At 39.2% G+C, this 22,041-nt stretch overlaps 1 protein-coding gene across 1 annotated transcript in view; it reads left to right on the top strand.

The window, feature by feature from the left end:
* The first annotated feature begins 6,944 nt into the window (after nucleotides 1-6,944).
* SUSD5 (sushi domain containing 5) overlaps nucleotides 6,945-22,041 on the top strand; it is a 40,338-nt gene continuing 25,241 nt past the window's right edge. The window contains exons 1-2 of the mRNA XM_027729164.2: nucleotides 6,945-7,053; nucleotides 15,081-15,258. Of these exons, the coding sequence (XP_027584965.1) occupies nucleotides 6,960-7,053; nucleotides 15,081-15,258 (272 nt within the window). The 5' untranslated portion in view covers nucleotides 6,945-6,959. The remainder of the gene's footprint in view (nucleotides 7,054-15,080; nucleotides 15,259-22,041) is intronic.

Here is a 22,041-nt window from a genome sequence, read left to right on the forward strand (position 1 = left end):
AAACATGGCAACTTTATATTAACTGCTACAGCATGTTTGAGCCATGTCATTTTTCCCCAAGTGGAATTAGAAAAACACAGTACTTTAGAGCTTGCATAAAACTCTACTTAAAAATACTACTGTCTAAGTGCAAAGCACTATCACAAGTTCTTGCATAAGGTTTGCAAATTGCAAAGACTCTAGGCCAAAACTCAATTATATTTTATGACTATACCATGTCTGGTTACTGTGACAGCCTACCATGAAAACGTTTTGATTCAGTAGAGCTCTGTGCTCCCTTTGCCTTAACTGCTCCTTCCACCATGACCCTGAACTCCAGGCACTGAGGGGAAGAACTTCCTCAGTTGCCTTTGCTCAAAGCAGCACTTAGTCACATCCCCAGCAACTGAGAACCTGCGGGGTGGATCAGAGCCACAGGTCGAGCCACGTAAACGTGCAATAAATAGATTTTAGTTGAACTAGTTGGTAATGTAAAATGCTTGGGTTTAGGCAGGCTGCATTTAAGAGATCTGTTGTTATTTAAACAGACTACAAATAGCCTGGTAACCCACTCCCAGGAGGCACAAAAAATGTCAAGTTAATTTAGTCAATATGTAAATTTTTGACCTTTTAGCGTTTGACCAGTCAGGTTTTGAACACCATCTGGGCTTTATGTCAGAGCCATGGCTCTGTGGCGCAACACCCACACCCTGTGCCACATACAGCACTAGAGGGCAGAGCTAACACCTAATGAGAAATTAGGGTGCCTTTAGGTCCAGGGAACATAGGTTAGAATTCAGTTTAACTAAATTCAAGGAAATAGCTGGAGAAGGAGGCTGAGACACAGAAGTCAAAATATGAGCAACTGGTAAAATAAATGACAAATTAATTGCTATGCTGGAAGCATGACAAACACTACAACCATGGCTTTGTATGTTCCCCACAGCCCTGGCTGGGAGCATTTGTAGCTCTGAGAGACGCCGTTTTCAGCTTTCTGCACATCTCCTTCTTCCGTATTTGCAAGGGTCTGTTTTCAAAAGGAAGGACTAGATGTGTCCCTTTGAAAACCAAAGCTGAGATGCTGGAGCACAATTCTGCCATAGGAAGGTAACTCCATGCCACGTGCTGTGTGCCAGAGAGGTGGCACCTTATAAATTTGCTGGGGCCAAATTCTTCCTGTCACTGGCCCTGTAGCATTTCTGGGTCTTTGTGCAATGGAATTCACGAGTGGTGGGAGGGACTCAAAGAGGGAGTGGATGGAGAAGGTGTGAGGTTCTGTGATAAATGCTGAAGTTCAGCTGTTGTTGGTTGGTTCACAGTGACCCTGGGTGTCCAGGTGATGCAGCGCAGCACCCTGCTGATGTAGGTACAGGTGCTGGTGTGGACACTCTGCTTTGGAGGAGACTCCCAGCATAAGTGGGACCCCAGAAAGAGACTGTCTTTATTCTGGTTGTTGCCCTGGAACTGTGAGAAGATGAGTCAAATCCCATGTGGCTTGCTCATGCCATGCCGCATATCCACAGTGGTAGGTGTTCAGCAGCTATAGACTAGGTAGATGCAGGTAGCCTTGAATGCAATTGCTCTCTCCTGTCTAAGTGAAGACATCGGCTGGTAAAGGTTAGAGAGTGTGAGAAACAGAGGATGAAATAGTGAAATGAGAGTGGTTTGTCTGCAGGCTGAAGACGGAAATCTAGGCAAAATATTAGATTCTGTCTCTACCCCTACTTTTAAAGATGCCCACAAAAACCAAATAGAAACTGTTTGGGTAAACTTGAGTACTTTTTTATGCTGCGACATAATTTTCACCCATTAGACTGCTGCTAGAAAGATTAAAAAGATTTTAAAAAAAGATTAAAAGATTTTAAAAAAGAAGAAAGTAAAAATTATCACACTACCCCCAGCCAAATAACACCTACCAAGAACAGCCAGATGTTTGGTTTAGTCCTGTTTGACCAAAAAAGAAAAAAAAGAGGAAAAAATTAATTAATTTTATATCACTAATATTGTGGCTGCTGTTTTCTGGCTAGATACCTTCATTCTTTTCTTGAGACTGCTCAGTCTCCAAGAAATGAAGTGTGATTTTTACAGTTTACATGGCAATGATTTATATGAAGGTCATGGCCTGTCACATGACGACACCTGACCCCACATAACATGATGTAAGTGTAAGAATCACAATCTTTCTCAGGGTCAGCAGCACCATGACACAGATCCCTGTGTGCGACCCACCACCCACAAAGTTGGGTATATGCCTTTTACTTTTTTTAAATTTCTTTTTATTTTTTGTCAGCTCCCTGAATTACTTTCAGGTAGTTCTGCACATTTCTACTTTTTCATTTAATTAGGTGCAAACACTTTGAATAAATAAAATAAAAAGTTCCCTGCAGCTAGTAGACTGTTGCAGACTACCAGACACTGAAAAATGTTTGTCTGTGTTACTGTTGCTTAATAATTCACATTTTATAAACAAAGAAATCTTTCTCTCCCTCTTTTTTCTCTCACTTTTCTAGTTGGTTTTTTGGGGCTTAGAAGCTTGGATACAGCTGCAGAATAAGTTTGGATCCCAGTATACAGTAGGTGTACTATCCATGCATACAATAGGTGTACAGTACTACCAAGGTTTCCTGCCTGCCTTTCGGTCACACAGACTCCATATCCTTTAGGAGATGTCAGTCATTGCAGTGCTTGTATGTAATGCTATATCATCTATTAGGTATTTAAGATCCCTTTACAGGTCCTTGGGAAGCCAAGCCATAATTCTTTTTCTTGTTTCTAGCAGCAGCACAAGTCATAGACTTCAGGAAAGCAGCCGTCTGTCATAATGATGATATGATACTACGAAAGTGTCTACGAAGAAATTTCTGTTGATTTACTAAAAGCATATCGGAATGGTGTGTGAAGTTGGTTATCTCCATTTATATGTGGAGAGAGAGACTGAAGAGGTTGCGCAGACTTTCAAGTTGATGTGTTACAAAGCTGCACAACCCAAGTTCTTTTGGTTTTCGCTGCTCTCACCATTCTATGGACAGCTGTTGCCAGCACGTCTGACCTGTAGGAAATCAGTTATTTCATGGCATTTATACATATCAACTGGTATCTGAAAGTTTGGATATGGTAACTCACACCTGGGCACGGATCACCACAAATAGTTACGGAGTTATTCAGCAATGCCATCATTTTATGTAGACACTGTAGCTGAGTGTAAGGCACGTAGCAAGCTGTATGCCTCACTCATTTCTGTATTTATCTCCTTTCAACTTCATCTTGAGACAGTACTTCAGAAATTCCAGGCTGTATTATAAATTCTAATAATCATGCTACTTAGAGCAAATTAGTCACCACCTCACTCATATATTAATGTGGATCTCTTTTTTAAAAAAAAAAAAAAATTAGGACGATAAGAAAACCTAAAGCTTATATTCCATTTAAATTCAGTTCTTCAAGTTAAATTATGCAGACAGTCAACATCTAAAGCTATTTCATTTTGCAGAGAAACATGATGAACAGAATCTCATGCTTTAGTGACAGAAAAGAGGTGTCTTAACAGAAACTTTATTTCTGTTGTGCTTTATTCTGATATGAAAAGTGACCTTTCCTATTTCTTTCCATCATTCTTTAAAGATCAATTTCTTTGCGAGCTGCAGCATTTTAAAAAATCTGCCAACATCTGCCCAGCTTGGCTCGAGATAGCAAATGTTTCTGAATGTCTGTTTGCTCAAGACCTTAGGATCCTAGGTCTGTATTTTGGAAAAGCTTAAGAGTATGTGTTAGACTTTGCAGAACTGGAGCCTTTACATCTATAATGTTTATAGTACATAAATTTTCAATGACAGAAAGTAAATATTCCTACTAGTAGATATGAAGAGATGAAATACAATAATCTCTATAGTAAAAACACATTTTCCTGTTTTCAAATGTGTCTTTGTTCACTTATATTTCTTTCAGATATTTTATTTAGTATTAAAAAGACACTCTAACTTGAATGACATATTCCAGATGTAAATGTATACAGATGCTCCTCAGGTACTAGATGTCCAAACCATTATTGTGTGCTTCACAGCACACAAGTGTTTTGTGTGTGTACATTCATGTGTAATGTACATACTTTATAACACAGTGCTTTCACATGCTTTTCTCCCTAAATAAAAGCTCACACATAGGGAAGCACTGTTTTATAAAATATCCCAGTTGTCACCTTCACTGATCCCAAGGAAGGCATGATTTATGATTTATGTAAAGCTGCATGTACAATTAATCTTTTGTAATCTGTAATAATACATTGTATTTCATACACTGAATAGTCTGACTGGTGTGTTACTACAGTGCTATGAATGCCAGAGGTTTTGAGCAAAAGGTTATACCTGTTTCTGAGCAAGAGGTTGCATCCATTTCTAACCATCTTAACTTCCAGATTTTGTTTTGAGAGTTTTTGGTTTCAAGAAGCAGGATTTGGTTCTAAAAGTGGGATTTTTTTTCTTGATTAACGTCAATTTCAATGCAAAACAATGCATATCACTTAAGTGTAAAACCTACTCTGCTCAGTTTTATGTAAATCTTCCAAAATACACTAGGAGCAGGAATTTTTGCCGATAGAAATATTAGACTGGAAGGACAACTGTTTGGCAGTGAAGTACTAACCTTCCAGGAATTAATAACTGGTAAGTGTCCTTACCTCTCCATATTTACAGACTTTCTTTACAGTTGAGATGGGATGGCAAGAAGAAGCCAGGTCATTCTATGAATTGTTTATGCTTTCAAAAAGGAACAGATACTATGGTATTTTGTAATTCTTTAAAATCAGTAAGATGTTATACTCAAGAACACAAGCTGAGATTTTCCAAGACAGGAGCCAGAGTGGCAACATGCCTTTACATATATCAACAAAAGGAAATGAGCCAATTATAGCAAAACTAATCCAACAGACCTTTGGAATTTTAGACGGAAAACCGGAAGATACTGTCCTCTCCTCCAACTGCTTTGGTCAAACTCATGAGGACAGCAAAGGCCCACAAAGTCGTCATCCCTATGACAAGTGTCAGGGAAATCTGGAGCTATTGCTGTGGTCATGTCAGGTTTCTGTTAATGTTTGTGTGTCTTGCTGTAATTGCTTACTCAGTTTCGTGGAATCTCTTTGCTGGCTCACTAAAAGTGTATAGATTCAACACATTCTCATATTTTTGTGTCCTCTAATTTTTAGAGTAGGGGTAGGTAGAACTATTGGAGCATCAGAGGGTTGAAACTGCATTTTATGCCATTAGCTATGCCACGTAAAAGAAACATAAACTCAACAAATGTCACAATTTCCTGTTTCCCTTTCTGTCACTTTGTATGTTAATGCCTGTTGTACATAGAGTTTCCATTGAAATGAAATGCAGTTTTGTGGTTCTGTTATGCCAACTATCCTATCTTAAAGATTAAGTGAGCAAGAAACTTCCCATCCTTCTACTTTTGGAGGTATTCCTTACAAGTTAGGCTGGTAAGGCAATGCAATAATAAGCTGCTGCCATCCCTATTGTCAAGATAAACAGAAAATTCAAAGCAAGTTTTCAGCGTGTACATTCACATGCTAGATATGGGCACAAAAAGGAGGAAGACTTCTTTAAAAGTCAACAGATCGGTGTTATCTGCTCAAATTCATCAAATGTGGGTATTTTTAAAGCTTCCAGTACTATGGTGTTACTTGGTTCCTTGAATATCATATACAGGAGTTCCTGAGCTTGAGTCATCTCAGTCAGACGGAAAACAACATTAAGCAGGTTCATCATTCTCAGAAGATGCCTACAACTGCCTGCCAGCACCTTGCCTTGTAGGACACCACGGCCTCTGTTTCTGGTGGCTCAGTCTCTAGCCAGACTGAGCATTTTTGCCCAGCTTCGAATTTCTAAGGGAAAAATTTTAAGAAGCTGAAATAAAAGCAAAATAGGATGGGAATATGAAAACAACATTTCTGAGCCCTGCTGAGTTCCAACAGCAACACAAAACTATTCCGTTTATATATTTAGTGAAATAAATCCTGGCATCAACACCAGTATGTTTCCTCTTATTGTGGGGAATTCTTTTGACTTGTGTTGGGACAGATATAAGTCGAATGAGAATAAGGGACAGATGTCAGTGCTGTAAGTGCTAGTGGGAACTGGAAATTCCCTTTATCAGCTGCTTTCAGAGCGTTCCAAGCTGACCAGCACCATTCACCTGGACCAGGAGTACTGGAGAAGACTAGCTGACAGATCCCTGCTTCAACCTTCGGTTCCTCATGCCTGTCCCGAAGCTGGAATCTGAAATAGCAAGATTAACCCATCCTGATGCTGATCTTCAGGGAGGCTTGGCCGACAGAGTCCCATGCCATTTGGCACTTTTCCTCAGCCTTTACCTGAAGACCATCACTCTCGCTGCAGCAGCCACTGACCTCAGCAAGGCACTGCTGGCTGATTTCATGTTGGAGAGAGGAAAACACTCCCCACGTCTGCACGCGTCCCTCTGGAGATGCACAGCTAAGCCCACAAACTCACCACGTGCCAGTGCCAGCTACCTAGCTGCCCTTCTCCTCTCATCCAGGGGTTTCTTCTCCTCGTCGCTTGTCCTTTCCCCCCCTTTTCTCTCCCTCCCGGCTTTTACATTTCTTCCACCGTGATCCATTAGGTATTTACCGGCAGGATAATGTGACTTTTCACACCGGCTCTCCGTGTGCACTGCCCTGCAGTCGGGACTGGATAAAGCCTCTCCCCAGCCCCAGCTGGCTGGACATCTCCCCCCCACCTTCCCCTCCCCTTCACACTAGCCAAGCCAAGGATTCCTCTCTCCCTCCCTCTTTCTTTTTCCACCCCTCCCGCCTTCAGTGCAAGCCCAAGACGCAGGATCCTGCCGAGGGAAAGTGCTCCTTGAAATCATCACCGCAGACCCCGCTGCGAAAGTGCAGAGGAGGAGAGAGAAAACGCCTCGGCAGCCAACCTCCTGCGGCTGAGGGCTTTGCAAACAGGGCAATGGCTCTAGGCTCTCAGAGATCCTCTCTCACCTTTCTCCAGGGTGTGGGATCTGTCTTCTTCATTCTTCAGATCATCTCTGTTCAGGCTGATGGTGAGTCTCCCATTCAGTTTGGGCTGGGTTGCTATGGCTGGAATGAGAGCTGTATGTTGAAATGTGTTATTGCAAAAAAAAAAAAAAAAAAACACTTTTTTTTTTTTAATAAGAAGCTTAAATGCACTCCCCCGTTTGGGTTAGGAAACTTCTGATTCAGAGGTTTTTGAGACTCTACAAAAATCCTGGGGTTAAGCAGAGAAAGGAAATAAGATCTCAGAAGGGTGAAATTATTTTATTACAACAAAATGACAGGATAGTGAACTTTTCCAGAGGAAATAAGAATAATAAAACAAAGCCAGAACACGACTAAGAAGACTCAACTATGTTTTAGGAGACGTCTTTTCTCCAAAGAACTTCCTCATCTGCCCACTTCAGATGCCCTGCAACGTCAATTTATTAGGGCAGGCTCTTGAGGAAGGGAAAACAAAAAGTGAAAAACTTTCATAACATTTTCTGTTCAGTGCCACACACGCTGAAGATGACTGCTCGCCTTTCCGCACATGAGTTTCATCTGCACTTCACTGCTGAGGGATGTGCTCAGGACATGAATTTGGCTGAAGCACCAGGTGCCGGTTACTCTGAAACGGGACTTTTTACTCACTGATGGTAATCCTGAATAGCTGCATCCCTTGAAAGTTTCCAGTAGCCTTTGCCCTTTTGATGATTCAGCCTGTGATAATGATGACCACCTTGCCTTAGCAAAAACACGATTTATTTTTGAAACCACTGTGTCTTTTCCTGGGAGAGCAATGCTGAGTGGTCACATTTTTCCACTTTCACAGCTGTGATAGATTTATGCCTGATCTCAGGATTTTTTTATTTCAATACACTAATCCTTTACCATTGATGTTTGCTGCATTATTCCAGAGAACAGATCTTAAACATTGTAAAGCAACAAAAACCTCATTTTGTTTGTTCTCAGAGTATTTTTCCTGTTTAACTTAAATTTACTTCAGCTGGTGACAAAATATGGCGAAGGAAAGGGAGAAAATTAATCTTGCCTGTACTTTCCACCGTTTTGTGTAAAGTACCATTTATACAACAGAACTCTGTCTTGTAAGTTTGAAGAAAATTACTTTTCATTAAGCATAAAAAAAAAAAGAGAGAAATACATCAGGAAACTGCACTGCATTGCAATAGGCAAAACTGCAATTCTGTTTTAGGATATACTCCTTCCCTAGCAAAATACCTCTGAAACGAAGGAAGAAGGGAAAAGCATATCCATGAAAAAGAGTTCTCCATAGAACTTAAGGAGAGAGAACAGGAATAATAATTTCTTTTGCTAACAGTGCTTCACCTGAAAAATTCCCTTGTTTTTTCAGGAGCACCCTTCAATTAATTATTTCTGTAGAATTAATGTCATCATCTAAAAGAAAAACAGGTGTCCTCTAAAAGAGAAAGGAGAAAAAATGTTGGAGATCATTTTAAGGCAGAGTTCACGACAGATTTTAATGATCATTCAGCAGTTTGTCAAATTTACTTCACACATTTTTAAGCATTTTTAAGAATTAAAGGGTAGAATATTTAAAGTACATTACAGTTGTCATGCATTATTATAATACTGTTGTTTCCATTTTTATTTAAATTCCGAGTAGCATTGTGAAAAACATGTAAGTCTGTTCTTAACTTGATCTTCAGTGGGTTTTCCTGGTATTAATATTCAAGCAAATAACTGTAACACTGTCCTATAAGCCATCTGTGTTATTATACAGTAAAACAGAAGAAAACAATGTATGTGGACTTTAAAATTTACGCCTATGTGTTTAAGAAGATCTGAGAGGATGAAAACAGGATTATTACTTTCTTTTATAACAGATTCTGGCCTGACACAGACAGAAACCACTTTCTCATTTGTTAAGTTGTAGGTGAAAATGCAATTGTGCTAGTCTCTAATACACAAATGTCACTTAAGTGCCAAAGGACCATTCTGGGTGACACATATGCGCTTGTGTATTTGTTATTTTTAACTAAAGGTACCTGAATGTTTTGCAAACCACTGAAGGGATTTTGAATTTGCCTTGTAAAAAAACTGTGAAATTCAGACTGGCCCCTGTTATAGTCAAACCTCTGAAACTGATTACAATATATTTCCCTAAGGAAGACTTTTGCTTTATTATCTCACACACAAATAATGACAGAGAGCAGGCAATAAAACTAGAGGCCATTGAGGTCTGGTGAAGGTGTAAAGCCCCAAAGCTTAATTGATCTCTTTTGACCAGTATTTACCATGGCACACATTGCTGTAGCACAGATAGGCTCCAGAAAGACTGAAATAAATGCCGACATAAAATATAGCTTTGTTTCACTTTGTAGCTTTTTTTTTACAATTGCAATGTGCTTGCTCATAGCTGTTCAGGTCCAGGTCAGATGGACAGAAGGCTCCTGAGGGCTTGTTCCTGCCCTGATGGACCATGGAGTGGCACTACCGTTAGTGCGGTTACTGGAGAATAATATGGGTTATTGTGGCAGTTCTCAATGGTACCAGTTCAAGGGGGTTAACATTTCTTCGAATTTGTGCTGGACTAGGAGAACAAGGATGTGACTTCCTGCGTCCTGCACAGGAGTTGCCTCTGCTTTTTTTTTCCTCCCTATTTTGTCTTTTTATGGCTGCTGAAGTATGCACACATATGAACCATAGTTTTCTGAAGAGTACTTGCTCTGAGACAGAGAATGCCAGGAGAGGATGACGGCAATTCATCTACCCTACCGAGACACTCCTAAATTGAAAAAATGTGCTAATTTCAAAGCTCTATTAGTTGTTCCAAAGTGGAGTTGATCTGTTGGCTAAATTTGGATTACATGAAAACCCTGTTGGTCAAGTCAGTCATCTGGTAGTGTTCACACTATAGTGACTGCAGAGGTTTCAAGGGAAAGGATCCAGAATGCAGAAAGCTAGGAACAAACAGGTGAGGATCTGAGATACATACTTCTGACTAGAAACTGTTGATGTCCAAAGCAGGAAAAAAACCCGCTACTATAGTCCTTCCTTTGTCCTGTTTTGCGTCCTTTTTTCAAGTAAAGGAAAAAAAAGCATGTTTTTTCTCTTCTGTTCTGTCTAGATGCTCACATTTGAGTAGCAGGTGTCTAAGCATTTCAGGCTTCTTCTTTCAAAACAACACAGATTCTTCCATAAAAATTCCAACTATTTGATTCTAAAATGTGTAGTAAAATCAAAACTTAGGCTCCAATTGAGTTTAGCTGAGGAGGAACACAAAGGTGGCCTCTTGATTTTGCTATTTTTTTTGATGATGTAATATTTTTTGAATTTAAGAAGACATCATTCACTTTAGTTTCTCACAGAAATAAACGCCACAGTCATGAACACTAAGTAGAAGTGGCAGCTAACCAAATCTCTGTACTGAATCCTTCACCCTTACTGTTACAATCAAGGCCATTGTTACACACGCCCATAGAAAAGGAAATTAAATTGCTCTTGAGGTACAGAAGTGTCCTTCCCTTCCTCTGCTCTCTTTACCTAATTTGAAGTTTTTAACATTCGAGTAAAAATGTATTAGACTCCACATTTGCACATCTTTCACCCCATTTATTTTGTTGAAACTGATTAGTTTTTATCTTTTTAACTAGGAAGTGTCATGCCATGAGATTACCACACTGGGCACACCTTTTAAAGTGTTTTCATATTATATTATTTGTGAGGGACATTCTTACTTCAGAGTATATTTGGCTATGCAATTTTATGTTCCTTCTTCAAGCATAACGCAAATCCTGCTGAACACATGGAGAAATTTGAATTCATTTCAGTGGGCTTTGAGCTGTGCCTGTGCACCTCAAAAGAACTTCTTGTTGTGTCCGTTACTGTAATAGAATAAATTAGACAAACTCTCTTCTTGATAACCAAGAGAATTCTGCTAAATCCACTGACATTCCACAAAATATGAAGGTTTGGGGCTGGTTTTATTTTTGAAGGGTTTTGTTTTTAGACTTCCATACGTTCGATTGCAGATGGCTCTTTAATCTTGAAAAAATAATAAGGATCAGTTGTTAGAAGCTGAGTTTAGCAAAATTTGGAGCTGGAAATAAGGTGGAGTGAGAGTAATGAACCATTGGAACAGTTTACTATAAAGTGTGCTGTAAATCTCCATTACTTGGAGGCATTGAATCATGACTAGATGCATGTTGAAAAGACATGCTCCAGTTCAACCACGAATTTTTGGACTTGATGGTGGAATTATTGGAGGAAATCTACAGTCTCGTTATGCAGGAATTTAACAAGGTGATAAAAACGCTTCCTAAAAGCCCTGAGATCTACATTTTCAGAGTATATTGGACTACTCTTAAGTAAAAACTATATTAATCTATTTCTTGTTTAAAAAGTTTTAGTGCAAAAATTAATCAAAATATTATCAATATATCAAAATATAATCAAATTCTATAATAATAATGATCAGATAATGGTGGAGGCTAGCAATATAATACAGGCTAGTCACTAAAGAGAGACTCTGATTTCAAATGTGAGCTTTCCATCAGAACTATGAATCCAGCTGATAATTAGCAGTTGGAAGAATTATGTCTTATTATTTATGTCTTAGCATTGACGTTAAAAACTTTTTCACTGGTTTCAAATGGGAATCTGAAAAAACCTTTCTGTGACAAGGATATTTTTCATTCTGAACATGCTAAACTCAACATGTTCATTCAGCCTCCTGAGAAATACTACTTTGTGGATTTTATCTTGATCTTTAAACCATAGGGACTTGCTTTATTTAGAAAGGTTTCAGAAAAGTACATAGAGTTTTTGTAACAACTTTCTACCCCACCTGTGGAGGTGAAAACATTATGGGAAACAAAGGTTACCAGTCAAAAATGAAGGAAGAGAGTTGAGAGGAAACTCAGACATGGTGGCTGTTCAGAGGTGCCACAACCAAAGGCATATTACATTCTTCATGTAGATGTGATCCTTGATCCTCTGTCTTATGAAAATATAGAGCAGTCTCATATTTAAAACAGAATGACAACACCTCTCTTGATACTATCCCAGAGAGAAAACTGATTTCAACTACCCCAATGGAAAAAATTACTTTAATTTCATCATGTATGTGAGACAAACTTTTTCTAAAAAACTTTTCATTAAAACTAGCAGCAATAAAAATGTTACAAATAATTAACCAGAATCCTTAGATTCCCTTAGATTGAAAATGATACCACATGTTAACCATGACACTATAAGGTGCAGAATTCAATTTAGTGTTGCAGTCTTTTTTATTTAAGAGGACTTCCTGTTTTGATGCACTTTTGTATTTTTCCTATTACCATGCTAGCATGTCTCCTGTATATTTTTCCTGTGAGTGCCCCTCAGTAGTGTGACACATTTCAGGATATTGAGGATCCAGCTATTCCATTGGTCAAGCATCTGATAAGTGAACCTTACATCCCATGATATTTTCTAGGTGAGAAATTAGACAAAACCAGAGGACAAATCTTTAAAACTGGGCAGATGGCCATAGAGCTTCTAAAACTTTGGAGAAGATTTACAGTTTGATCTGTTAAGCAGGTCAGCCTTCTTTATCCACTTCTGGCTAACCAGAATTTCCTATAAAGCAGCTCACTGTAATTTTCCCAACCAGCACATCTTTCCTAGCTTACCCTAAAATCCACTTGTGTATATAATTTGAACATCCCAGATAGCTTTACAAATGACAAGACTGTTTTGAATCAGCATCTTCATAGGTTCTAATAAGAAGTAGTTTGCTAGTAGTAAGCACTAGCAAACACATAAAAGCAGTTAGAGAAAGCTGTCTCAACCTCTGTCTTGGATATCTAAACTCCTCTGAAAATGTAATTGTTGCTTATTAGTGAAAAGACTAAATTATTAACTCAATTTCTTCTGATTGTATCTGAATGGAACTACCTGCTTAATCATTTTCCTTTCTTTAAGTCTTCTAATTGAAATACTAATAGCTGGAAAATAAAGGTTACTGCCATGTCAAACTATCATTGATGATTTACATCAGATACTATGCAAATTTACCCTATATGTCTTCGATGACACATCTCAATCCTGACGGTCAAGTGGTGAAATGTAGAATGTGGATGTTTTTAGAGTGTAGAATTTTTTTATCTGGGACAAAGCCTCAGCAAAGCATTACATATGATCTCTGATTTCCTTTAGGAACAAAGCTGTTTCGCAACTTCGGAATGGTTGTTTAAAACGATCATCTTTCTGCTTATGCTATCTCTCTCCCTCGGCCATGCACACTTCACTAGTCTGTTCATGGCTTTAGAAACAGGAGCTGTGACATTAGTGTCATGGGCATTATTTGGGATATTTTGCAAAGAAACCTGATGTTTGTGTACTTAGGAATGTAGAGGCTTGCTTCTTTCACTACTTTGTGTAAATTCCCCTATTCTGATTACAGTTCATGATATAGATTGCAGTTGAGAATCAAAAGACAATGTAGTCTACTGGTTAGGATACTGATCTGGGCTTCTGGTTGTATTCCTTGGTCAACTACTGTTAACTGCCTGAGAAAATCACTCTGGGAACTCTGAATTTCTATTCCTTCTCATAGCTGTTTGCCCTGCCTATTTAAATTGCCATCTGTCCAAGTCGGAATGATTTCTTACTGTGCACATGTAGAATTCCCATCAAAGCAGGAATTTTCGTCAGTACCCATCTGCACTTGCTAACTAATATAAACACAAAACCCATGTTTACTTGAGAGAAACCTTACATCTTTTGATGTAAGACTATTATTCTTCTAGTGGCTTCAGCTGTGCACAGGTGAGAACAGAAAGCTCTCAGGGACAGACCTACCCTGTGTAAGTTCCCTGTGTTTAGGATTAGACTTAGATTTATCAATTTATCAAAATAATATGTGGTGGGGGTGGCAATTGGTACACAATCAGGCAGAATCTGTCTGAAGGGTTCCTAATACTGGTCAATACATCCTGTGAGTGTGAAGCTTACTACATAGTGAACACTCAGTATGTGCTGGAAGCTATGCATTCCTATAATCACTACCGCTAATCTACTTTGGAAATGAGACATAAGTAAGTGTTTCCAGGCATTTACTGAATGAACAGTGCTTAAAAATTTTCTTCCTGCACCTACAAGCAAATTCAATCCGTATCTTTGCAATTTAGAAGTTATTCTGATTTATTTATCATCAGAAAGAAGATAGGTATGGCAACTCTACTGTCAGCACTGTAAACTGCCTCATTGTTTATTTCTTTTTCTGGAGACACCCAGATAATACGTTTATTCCATAACCCAGTAACTGCTCAAGTGTCATTGCCAAAAACACAATTGCCTTGTTCCCAGTTGCCAAAACCTCTAACTTTCACCCATACAGCTTTCATGGTGTTAGATAAATAAAAGTAAAATAAACCAAACTGAATACATAGATAATACCAAAAAATTGTTATGCTAAACATGTTCTCATGCTAATTAAAAAAAAAAAAGCCTTCCATTAAGAAAAAATTTTATCTGTCTTTTTAAAAAGACATAATAAAAAAGTAGCTTGTATTTAGACTCAAGTTGTCATATACTGATACAATTTTGATTTTAGAGAAAGTATAAATATAAATCTATTTCTACATGGGAGACTGGGTTGCAATACTAGCTTTTAAGAATGGGCTTACTTTATAGGTGCAGCTGTTATAAAGTAACTGTAAAATGTTTAGCAATGAATTCCAGTTTAGTAGCCTACAAGGGATGTTCTGACTTTGACTATATATGTGCATATGAGAGAGTGTCATGCTTTTTTTCTCCAGATCTTAAGCACACACCTACAGAGCAAGACAAGCTTCTCCTATGAGCTAGGAATCAGTAGGGGCTTAGCCACACTTGGTTTTCTGTTGTTGAACAAAATTAAAAGAAAAGCTAACACAAAGATACTTACAGTCTTGATAACATTTGAGACATTTCAAAAGGTAGGTTGCCCATTAAAATAAACTTAGTAAAAGCATGGAGACTTTATTCGGTGATAATTTGCAATATTTCTGTTGAATATGTATTGAGCATAATTCCATGACGAATGGCATGTCCTTTCTTGGTGTTGCAGGGAAAGTGTTTGCACTTGAGTCCAAGAACAACTCTCAGGGTCTGGATTTAGCTGAAGCTGAGAAAGCTTGTGTTGACCTGAGCGCTCGCTTAGCAACTGCAGAAGAACTGAAAAGGGCTGTTCTGGACTGTTCTTTTGCTGGCTGCACCACAGGATGGCTCGCCAGTGGCTCTGCCGGGTAAGGACAACAGCATAACACTTTCTGAGAAGTGTGAATGACAAGTTTTTCCTCCTTGACTAAGAATATAACTGAAAAACTGGCCACAATTCAAGCACCATGACATATAGTGAAATATGCTGCTGTCTCCCCAAGAATTAATTTTTTACAGCTAATGTTGCAAGCACACAAATCTTCATCAGTCTCAGATTATATATTTCACAGATTTGAAGGAATTTCCTCTTCTTTCCTTCTGAATTACATCACTGTGGTTCCTGTTTTCTTGGCCTGTAGTGGCTTGCTGAGCCCTAAATAAGCTTGCAGGTTGAGGGCACAGTGCTGCAGTTAGCATCAGTGGTCTCACTGACTCTGTTATTCTCCACTGTTTAAGAAGCTCAGCAAGTTGAATTCCTCATGGAAATCATGTATCTGTCTTAGGTATCGACCTATGCCTGAACAGACAATAGGCACATTCAGATAGGTACAGCTTTAGGTGCACTTAGATATGATAAAGCACGTGTGGTATAGAGTTTGTTGAGAGAGCCCACCAAGGAACTGATGCTGTCCCTCAATGTGTTTGAGGCAGCTCAGGGGACTTGGGCAGCTCAGGTGGCTTAGCACTAGGCTGAACTTTGCCTCACATTACAGATAATGTTGCAAGGTGTGATGGCCTGACACAGCCCCCTCCGTGAACCAATTTAAAAGAGGAATGTAGAGGTGTCCTGTGGTGGAAACCACTTCCCTCTGTTGATCATAGTTTCACGAGGCTACAGTCAGCCTTCATAAGCATTCCAGAGGTCCCAACTACTATCAGTGGAATTCAAAATTTTGAGAACATATGTCCACATAGGTGCAGCTACGTGCCAGAAGCAGTATGGCCTTGACACAGTACCACTCTGCTGTGGCTGATAAGGGCTTCCCAAACTCAACCTATCTCATTCCAGTCTTGCACTGAACTGGCTATATGCCACGCACTGGGCCAAGCACTTACATCCTAACTGTCCAGTCTGTTCCAAAATTAAAGTCTTCACAGCATGCCTAAGGAACAGGTAGACAGGCTTCATAGTTGACAAAGGGATCAAATCATGGGATGAATGTCTCATGTCCCTGAAGCTGGGACCATACAGGAAAAGGTAGATATATTCCCAGGGGTATATCTAATCTATTGTCAATGTTCAATGGTGATGAAGTTTTGTTTTATCAAAATACTGTTTCCAGGTTCCCAAACTTTAGCGTGTTATTGGATTTTGTGACAGTTATCAGTCACTTAAGCAAGCATCGGCGTTTCTGTATTTTTAGCGATAAAATTCCCAAAGGACAAAAAATTGCTGCTACTAAATGAAAGGCGGTACTTAAACAATTTCAAGCAAAAGCAACTATTTTCAGTGATTCTCATTTTTCCCAGGTGAAAAATCATTTGAAAATTTGTATGTAATTTTGGTCTTTAAAAAAAAAAAATCCAGAAATCTCTCAGTATATGACAGTGATCTAAACCCTAAACACTTTTTTCTTAAGACAGTTGCTGACATGTTACACAGGTTAAAGACCCAGGAAAACTATATAACTCTAAGAAGTTCATGGCAAAGTTGTAGGCAGGGTCTTTTATGTAACTTCTGTATTCTGGAAGTAAGGAATGATGACAAGTAGGAGACAGCTAGCCCTTTTTTATCTAAGCAATACCACTAGTTAGTCCAGTGAGATCCTGAATTAATTACTGCAGGCACAGGAGTCACAACTATTAATAGACGAGCTGTGGACCTACCCCTGAATATCCTCAATATCAAAACTGTGTACAGTGATAAAAACACATCATACTAATGGGAAGGAAAGGAAGATTTTTCATCCCTTCCAACTTACCATACACATTCCTCCAGTAAGCTGTCCTTAGTATGGAAATCTCTAAACTATTTATCAGAAAGAACATTGTGGGGGCACATCAGCACAGCATTGCTGTGCATTCACCACATCTGACCTTCACTGGAGAGCTTCACCAGAGAGAAGTTCTGTGGAGCTGGAATTTTATACTCTGGGGCTATTTTACCCATGGCTGGGCAAGCACCAGCAAGTATGTTACTTGGTTCATTGAACTGGATATTTTTGACTCTGGGGAAAAGTAGAAACTGTATAATGCCTAAAAAGGCTATACTGGTTTCATTGATAGTTAATGCAGCTCTGGAGAAAGAAATGAGCCATCGAGTGCAAAGTATGCAAATGGGACAAAGTTGTTCAAGTTGAACAAGTTCAGGTTGAATATAGAGACTTACAGAGGGATTTAGGTGAACAGGCAAAATTATTCCAAATGGAGTTCAATGATAATACATACAGGGGAAACATGCAATCTACTTGAAAATAGGGTTCTGATTTACCTCTGTCAGTCCACCAAAGATGTGAGGGCATCACTATGGACAGCACAAAGGAAACCACTGTCAGACTGCAGCTGTAGTAAAAACAGACAAACAAACAAGCAAACAAAGAAGTTGCTAGAGTACTTATGGGATGGGATGGAGAATATGAAGAAAAAACATATACAAATAGGTCAGTGTAAAAGCCTCCTTTGGAAAATTTATATGTATTGTTGTTACTGCGTCTTAGGAAAGGTATTAAAGAGTCTCAAAAAAAATGGCTCAAGAATGATAAAATGAATGGAAAATCTATTAAGAACTCAAAATATTTTACAAAATTATTTAGTTTTAAAAATTTACCTATTCAATACTTCTGGCATTTACTTCATAAATGGAAACATGACAGCAAGAATAGAGGATAGCTGATATACAGAAAAGCCTCAATCCACACTCTGATTTAACACAGAGAGGGGAAAGCAGGCTTCACAGCATGCCCAGAGGTTAGAGAAGTAGGGGAAATTATTTTCAAAATAAAGGACTCTTCGTTGGGCATGCCTTGTGTTATTTATCTAGATGGACCTCCACATCTTTGAATGAGAAGTGACCTCCCCCTGTTTGCCAGGGCCGCAACTGTTCACGACTTTATAGGTTGGATTAAAAATCTTGGAATCCTGCCAGCAGCTGACTGGCATCCAGTGCAGATCACAGAGCTTTAGTCTAATATTCTCCCATATCCTTTTGGACTGTGTGCATCAGAAAGGAGATGAATAGGAGGGAATATGATAAAAGAAGTTCCCTATTTCAGAAAGAATGAAGTTTGGTTTGTTTATTTGGTGCCTGGAATGTATCCCAATCTTTCTCCTGAGGAAAAATGGATTAGACATTGGCAGTAGAAGTAAACACAAACAAATTATGTGAGTGAAGTCATTATAGTGTTGCAGATTTTCTTACATGCTTCTGCCCTCCTTTCACCACTTACACTTAAAACTGAACAGGAACTCTAGCAGACATGTAAAGACTTTTTCCCTGCTAGATCCATTTTTCACATTTTGTACAAGTCAGTGATTTGTTCACTTCTGATGGTTATTTTATGGTTTTAGGGAATAATCACAATCCCACTCCAAGTAAATATATCCATCACTGTTGGTTGTTGTGTCCTTACTATTATTTTTATGGCCAAATCGAGGCCTGGAAACCTGTGGGAATTTTTTCTTTCATGACTTAGGCACATCACTGAGTCAGTGTGAGCGTGTTTATATTGCCTGCTCTCTGGGCTATACATCTTATATGGGCAAAGATGAGAATTTGGTCTAAAGAACCAGTCCAGTTTGGCTGACTGCCAAATTAATTTCTGATGACTTGTGTGTAAATGTAGACCCATATGTAAGCACGCGAAGTTTTCAAGATTATAATGGCACACCTTCTGTTCTCTTGTGGCCACCCCGCTCACTCCAAGCTACTTCTTACTGACCCACTGAAGGGACTGTTCCCTCCTCAGCCGTGCAGGTAGATGTGCTTGTGTCTGGTCTATTTTAAGTCAGAAGTGAACAGGGTGGGCCACCAGGTATGTTAGGGTGTTAAAAACATTGTTCTGCAGAGAGTGATGCTCGTGGAAGAAGATATCCACCTATCTTCTGATGGAGATGCTTGTGTTGCACTCTCTAACCCATTTCAGTCCCTGCAAACTAGGCTACCCCAAGCAGCAGGTCTTGACAAATATGATTCATTTCAACTGATGTAGAATGGAAATTGCTTAAACAAATAGATCCTTGCCAGCAAATCCAGAGACACAATAAACTGGGTGGTTTTGTGGTTTGAGCAGCCTGAGACAGAACCTCTTTCACAGGCATAAGGGGATGTTTTGTCTTCCACTTTCAGTTGTTCATACCAACCCAATTCAGAGCTCAGGGCTCTTTGCACAGACAAGTCACTGGCAGGTCCAAGGACTTGGGAACTTTTTGAGTAGAGCCATTGACAAAGTTGTCAGAGGTAACTTCTTCCAGCAGCCCAAAAGTAAGTCGTTTACAAGTCAGTCCTGACATGTGTAACTTATTATTATTACACATTGTTGCATTTCAGGAAATGAAATGTCGTTAGGCGAGTCTCATTTGTCAGATGAGCCCTAATAGCTATTTATACTGAAAATGACACTCTTATGACTTACTTGCATGTCAGACAAGTGAGTCAGTAAAACCATCAAGTAATCTGCCAAAATATAAATGGAAAAAAGGTGGCAGAGTTCTCTGAAAGGCTCTCACTGCTATCTTTTGAATTTAGATGTCATACTGGAAAACTTGGGCAGTGTGTCTTGTAGGGTCTTATACTCTTTTGTGGGGTTTTTGAAATTTGGAAAGTGAACACGACACGATTGGTCTTATGATCAACCCTGTGCACAGAATATTAGAAAGCAGCTATTTATTTTAGAAATTGTTAAACATCCTCAACAGCTTGTATTAATATATTCATAGCAAATTTACTCATTTCCATTGCTTTTCTAGGACTGAAAAGCTGAAGCTGCCCTATTCCCTATCCTGTTCCTTATTTGCCTACAAGAGAATGAAGCCGTGTATCCCCTCTATGACAGCTTTGAATCTCTGCATAGAATTTCAGTTCTATGATAGACCTCCTGCAGGGCTGTCAACCTGTTCCCTTGCATGAAATTGCTCTGGGCTGGTTCCTACCCAGTCCCTGGGGGATTTATTTCAGAGGGGATAACTCTGGAGTGAGCAAGCAGAATCAGCTAGAATAAGCTTTGCTGTGGAAGTCAGAAGGCTGGAGTTCTTTTCTTGGCTGACCACAGACCAGATGTTTGCTGCTAGGAAAATTACTTCATCTCTATTTTTCCTTCCTTTTGTTAGCTCTTTGGGTTTTGCCCTGACTCGTATTGAATGCTTCTACAGTGTTAAACACAACAGGGTCCTCATTGCAGATGACACCAGTGCGAAATGTAATAATAACACTAAGAAATGGCATTTCACAAGACTACCTCCTTCTTTTTCTGCCTACTGCACAGGACTTGCCCAGCACCTGACAGTAGGGTAATAAAAGCACATTTCTTGGGAAAGAGAAAAAGCAATATCCAGGGAATGAAACAAAGGGTTACTTGCTGTCCTTGCCAGTCTTCTCATTCATGTGTGTAAACCCTTGGACTTGTGGGTCCCTTGAAATTCATCCCAGCGTATATGCTAAAACAGCCCCAGTGGCTTATTTGCAGAGAAGCAGTCCTAGTGATACATCAATTTGGCAAGCTCTCTGTTTTATTTCAAGGCTGTGCTCTGCTGTCTGATGATAACACATATGAATTTGCTCCCAGATGTGTTTGAGGCAGGTCAAGTAATTCCCTTCAACAGAAGAATCCAGACATAGCTGACAGGACACGGTCTAATTCAAAATGCTGAAGTTGCTTATGAAACTGTCTGAGGAGGTCTTGTACTCCAAAATGCCTTCATGTCACAACCTTTGGTCCCACAGCTCTCGGCTGGTGTCACACTCTGCTAGAAGATGACTTTGTCTTCTCGTTGTTTCTTGTCAGCCATCTCAGAAAGTCTTATACAAAGTAATTGTATTTCAGGAAAAGGGATTTCTACATAAAGCTCAGTCAAGAGACTTGAATTTAAGGTCTGGACTTGACCAGTTTACTCCAAGGAATGATGTCACTGAGCAATGTGGACATGAGCCACTTTGCATCTGCTTAGGGAGGTGGGAAGCAGGTCTTTTCTTAGCACAGCCTGGGAAGACAGCATGGGCAAAGCCACAGTTCTTGGAATACACACAGCCTAATAATTGAAGAATTTTTTAGAAAATGTACTTTTTGAGGAAAAACATAATAAAAAAAGAAAGTATATATTTTTGATGTATTTTCTAGGACAAGCACCCAAACCCCCATCTGCTAAACTGTAACATCATAGTCCTCGGAGTTGCTGTTTACTCACATGTAACTTGCACCCTGAAATTGTGTTTTTACTGGGAGGGTTTTTTTTTTCAACAAACTCTGAGGGATTTAGCAAAAGTTTAGCAAACTTTGACACAAAATGTAGGGGTTCACTTGTGAAATTAATTAATGCCAGAAGGTTAGAAATCATTCTTAAGACCAAGGAAAATCACAATATTGAGCAGGAAGGTAAGCTTGACTTCAGAGATGGAGTAACAGAAATGGAGTGCAATGCAAAAGTATGGTGTGAAAACTGATAGGAATTTTTGCCTTTAACTAGCAATTCATCTGGAAAAGGCAGAGTAGGAGAAAGAGCTGAGTGTAGTCACAGAACACAGGACTGCAGTGAGGCTGTTGTAAAATAAAATAACTCACATAAAATTTGTGAGAAAAATAAATGCGGTCCTCCTAAAAGACATCCAAGAGAGAGGGGGCAATACTGAAGGGCTTGAATCAGGCACCAGTGAGGCACTACCTCCAATAGTGCAGTGTAATTCTTGGCATCCAACCTCAGGTCTGAACTCAGACTAG

Source organism: Pipra filicauda, unplaced genomic scaffold, assembly GCF_003945595.2.
Source record: "Pipra filicauda isolate LSUMZ 115617 unplaced genomic scaffold, ASM394559v2 scaffold137_size4652046_pilon, whole genome shotgun sequence".
NCBI lineage: Eukaryota > Metazoa > Chordata > Aves > Passeriformes > Pipridae > Pipra > Pipra filicauda.